The sequence below is a fragment of the Trypanosoma theileri genome (genome assembly GCF_002087225.1).
Source record: "Trypanosoma theileri isolate Edinburgh chromosome Unknown TM35_Tth_125_V1, whole genome shotgun sequence".
NCBI lineage: Eukaryota > Euglenozoa > Kinetoplastea > Trypanosomatida > Trypanosomatidae > Trypanosoma > Trypanosoma theileri.
Genome location: NW_021639967.1, coordinates 13,763 through 18,539, shown reverse-complemented (window position 1 = coordinate 18,539; position 4,777 = coordinate 13,763). Strand labels below are relative to the sequence as shown.

The 4,777-nt window shown below is 38.4% G+C and overlaps 2 protein-coding genes across 2 annotated transcripts; both read left to right on the top strand.

Moving 5' to 3' along the window:
• Positions 1–968: 968 nt before the first annotated feature.
• Positions 969–1,796, top strand: TM35_001251030 (uncharacterized protein; the record flags this gene model as incomplete). The annotated part of the gene is made up of 1 exon (XM_029031823.1): positions 969–1,796. One exon carries the CDS (start codon positions 969–971, stop codon positions 1,794–1,796), a length of 828 nt encoding a protein of 275 aa, XP_028876886.1.
• Positions 1,797–2,936: 1,140 nt separating this feature from the next.
• TM35_001251020 (surface protease GP63) lies at positions 2,937–4,775 on the top strand (the record flags this gene model as incomplete). The annotated part of the gene is made up of 1 exon (XM_029031822.1): positions 2,937–4,775. A coding segment is annotated over one exon (1,839 nt), but the record flags the coding sequence as incomplete, so codon positions are not given.
• Between the last annotated feature and the right edge of the window lie 2 nt (positions 4,776–4,777).

The following is a 4,777-nucleotide window of genomic DNA, read 5'->3' as shown; positions in this document are numbered from 1 at the left end:
TAAATAGTAAAGTGGGTGCTTCTGCGCTCTTGTGAAACATAATGTCACTATTTCTTAAAAGAGGTGTTGTTGCTTTGAATATATGTTTTTTTTTTTTCTCTTTTTCTTTCTTTTTGTTTCATCAGCAAAATTGGTATTCTAGTTAACGACAGTAAATGTAAAGAAACACTTTTGTTGTTCCTTACAAATACTTCCGCTTTGCAATAAGGGGATATGTTTTTCTACTTTTGGGCAGAAGAATTCATTAATTAGGGATGGATTAGAATACATAGGTAGAGTAAGAGAAACATTAGTTATGTTCTCAACCCCCATACAAAGATAAAGTATTCTCCTCTTCAAATGGTATGACAAGATGATTGCTGCAGAAAGAAGGCAAACGAAAAAAACAAAAAAAAAGAGAGAGACATAAGCAAAGAAGTATCAACATTATTCTGCTGCAAGCATGAGAGCTAGGTTAGCTAAATAATAATGTCTCCGTCTATAATGTGTGTGTATGTATGTGTGGTGTTGTTGTTTTATAATCAATGGATTTTCTTTTTTTTTTATTTCTAATGTTTTATTATTATTATTTCTTTTTGTTTATTTATTTGCTTTTCTTTGAATTATCTAAAGAGCCCATTCCCCTTCTATTTTTTTTTTTACGTGGGGAAGTGCTACCCGTTCATGGGGATGAGGAGTCTTTTTTTTTTTCTATTTGTGAATATCAAGGTTGGGAATATTCCCTGTTTTATTCTTCTGTTTTTTTTTTTCTGGATCCTGTGCTTTTCTGTACTCTAATGTTTACTCTTTCTATCTATTTATCTCTGTGGGGGAATGTCTTTTGGGTGGGGAGATTGCTGACGTGTAGATAAATTGCTTACACTGGGATCACCAAATAGAAAAAAAAAAGAAAAAAGAAAAAAAGAAGTTAGAGCAAAAAAAAAAATATATTTGATTAATTAACAGAAAAAGCAAAAAAAATAAAAATTATGCCGTGTTGTACCAAAATCCCGGAAACTGCTGACAAGGATGTTGACGATGTTGGTCAATATCTGGAAGGATTGTCCAAAGCATTTAAGTCCCTTGAAAAGAATATCGCTGAGACGATAACGGAATACCAGCAACTGATGACCTCCTATGAAAAAGTGGCTCATACCTTTACGGAAATAACACAAGAAAATGACCGTAATATCCAATTATTTTCCAAGGACTTTGAGGCAGAAATGAGAAAACTAAAGGATGGTCCAGCCATGGCATCATTGCAGATGGATATTTCCCGATATGTTAAAGAAGGACTAAAACCCATCATCGCTGAACGTGAAAAAGTTGCCAAAATGTATAAAGTTCTCAGGGATTTAAGGAAATCGTACGATACATATCGCTATGACATTAGCGAAACTGAAAAAAAATATGCAAAAAAAAATAAATCTCTGACAGAAAGTAAATCATATGCACAAAAGGGCAAAAAACGTGATGAGGTATCGGCAAAATATGAAACTAGAAAGAAAGAAATAGTAACTGCAGTTGCACACTTAAAAGAACTCATCTACGATTTTGTTTCACACGCACTTCCAGGATATGCGGTATCTTCGGGTTCTTTTGCGAAGCATTTGGGACTACAATTGGAATCTTATGCTGCAGGCATCGGACCAAAGGCTAATGTTGGTACCACTTCGGAAACCAGTCACAATAATGGTAGTCTTGTTGAAGAAAATGGTAAAAGTATGGATGGAAAACAATCTGATTTATTACAAAAAAATACATCTTCTAACCCCTTGACTCTTGAGCAAGAATACTATCAACAAATCGCAAAATAGCATTTCTCAGTCAAAAGAAATACAATCACGATCCTTGACATTTTGTGGATCTATAATACTTTGCGAAAAAAAAAAAGTTAGTCATACATCAGTATTAAGGTTAAAGAAGAAACAAAAAAAGAAAAGAAAAAAAAAGAGGAATAAACTTTTTATCCATAATTGTTTTGTGCTTTGTTTTATCACTACTTTTATGTATCTTTATACAGGACATTCAACACCAATCTAGATATGGATCGTCATGTCTCTCTCAGATAAATGTTAAGTATCGACCGTAGCGAAACATAAACGAAATTTACAGATGTCAAACTACAAAATATAACTTTACCCTCTAAATGCTCACATCAAGTAAAATAATCTTTTCTTTTCTTATTATTTTTTTTATCACACAACCAACAACTTTATAAAGCATTAACGTCACCCAAGTAAGGTATCATGACGAAGTTTGTTAGGCGTAGCCAATCTAGTGTCACATTTCAAGTAGTTATTTCATAGTTTCCAAAAGCCGGAGCGGAGTTTCCCCACCAGATGCTGACCTTAACAGGAGTTTCGGTACCAGCATAGGTCTGTTGTGTCTTTGGGTTGTTTATTTATTTATTTTTAAATTTTCTCATTCTGGGGTGCAAACATCTGTTTTCTTGGGAATACCGCCGTCAAGGAGGATGACGATGGAGGGATATAATATCCGTGCCCTCGTGGCGGTGCAAATACAGAAATGGAGGACCCGAAGAATAATTAGAGTCACCACCAGCTCCCTTTCTCTGTGATTTATCCTTGGCATTCTATATATGATTATTTATCGCGTAGAATGTTTTTTTATGTTTGAGTTTCTGGATGAGTGATGTCTCGAATGGTTTGACAGTGTTGCTTTGAATTACTGTGGTACTCTTTACAACCTTTTGTTGTACGGACATCTCTGTGTATCTTTGTATATGTGGTTAACATTACACACAGTGACTGCGTACCCGAGTGTTCACCCATCTATGGTACCACTGTATTATACCATACACTGATATTCTTTCTCTTTTCCGTTCATCTTTTTCCCATCTGTGTGTTTTTCTTTCTTTTGTTTCTTGTAGATTTGCTGTTTAAAAACCACAAAGCAAGCACATCTTTATGTCCATTATACACAACTGTGAGAGAATGACCCGACAGATGCACGTCTCACTGTTTTTTCTGCTGCTGTTGTTTCTATTTGTACAGTTGTGCAGCACGAGTGGAATCCTCGCCGAGGAGCAGTCGACTGAAGTTGTGCAGGAGGTGCCCAAAGAGGGACAGGGCGCATCATGGGGGTACACCATCGTTACGACGAACCGAACGTTTATCCGCATAAATACCTCAACAGAGGACTTGACCGAGGATAAGTACTGCACTGCGGTCGGAGAAGTGATCAAAGACTTCAAGGAAGAAGATGCTCAGTGCCAAGGTCATTTCGTTCTTTCTGAGAAAATGAAAAAGACTTTTCTCGACACAATTCTTCCTGCAGCTATTAAACTACACGCGGATCGTCTGCTCGTTGATCCTGTTGAAGGTCCGTTGAAGGTTCCTGAGTTTGAAGAGGGCAGTGTTTGCAAGAACTTTACTGTTCCTCCCAAACACCGTAAAGAAGGTGTTGAGAATGCTGACATGGTGCTCTATGTTGCAGCGAGACCAGAAAATGCGTTTGGCGTTCCCTGTGCTTATGATGATAAGTCTGGTCGACCTGTTGCTGGGGCGATAAATGTTCAGATATATCCCCTCAAGATACAGCGATATAATGTGCGTCGTGTCGCGCATGAGATTGCACATGCACTTGGATTTGACTATAAGGTGTTTGAGAAAAATAATATGGTGGCTAAGATTGAATCTAATGATAGAAAGGGGCGTGTGGTGGTGAACTCAAACCAAACGAAGAAGATGACACAGAAATATTATAACTGCAATGAACTGGAAGGTTTGGAATTGGGTTATGTTGATAAAGTCCATACTCCGGCTTGGTCGCACTTGGCCTGGAGAAACACGAATGATGATTTGATGTCCTTTATGTACCTTTTTGGTGCCATGCACTACTCTGCTCTAACAATGTCTGTGTTTGATGATCTACCATTTTACACGGTTAATTGGGGCATGGAGGAGTCTATGAGTTGGGGCAACCAGAGTGGGTGCGAGTTGTTTAAAAGTGAATGCAAAGCTGAGGATGCCACCAAATATCCTGGGAGGTTTTGTGACATTAACAAGGATAAGAATGTTTTTTCATGTACAAGTGATCGCCTTGGATTTGGAACGTGTAAGCAACATGGTGACGATCGGCACCCCGAAAATAAACAGAAATGCTTTGTTTCTGAATCTGTCATACATCCATATTATGAAAAAGGAAAAGATCACATGTTTTTACTTTGCAGCGAAATACCATTGTTTAATTTTCCCGGGTCAATCTTTGGTAATAATGATTCGCTCTGCTTGGATACAGAAGAGTACAGTGCTGAAGTGTCGGAAAATGGTGAGATGGGTTTAACTGGTATATGTGCACGGGTCTCTTGTGATGAGGGTAAAGTGAGGGTGATGTACGACGGCATCAGCGGGTGGCAGGACTGCTCGGAGAACACTTCAATTGAGGTGAATCACCCGGATTCAAGCAATATCATCAAAATCAAATGCCCCAAGTACAGTGAGGTGTGCACCATTTTTTCTGATGGCAGCAGTCTTCTCCCACAGATTGAACCAAAACGACCGCCAGCACCAGCAACAACGACAACAACAACAACGACAGAAAATAATGAATCCCATCAAGAACAAGGGGAGACACATCATACAGAGAGTGGGCATACCAACAATAATTCCAGCAGCGTGCCCTCACAGAGTGCAGAGAGGACACAGGACACCACCGGCGTCAATGTGTCTACAAATGAAAACGTTACTGTTCCGCGGACGACTGAGGGAAATATAAACAAGGATAATCTTACATCTCCACGAGTGAAAGAGGAGCTTAAGATTCGTATGGGTAT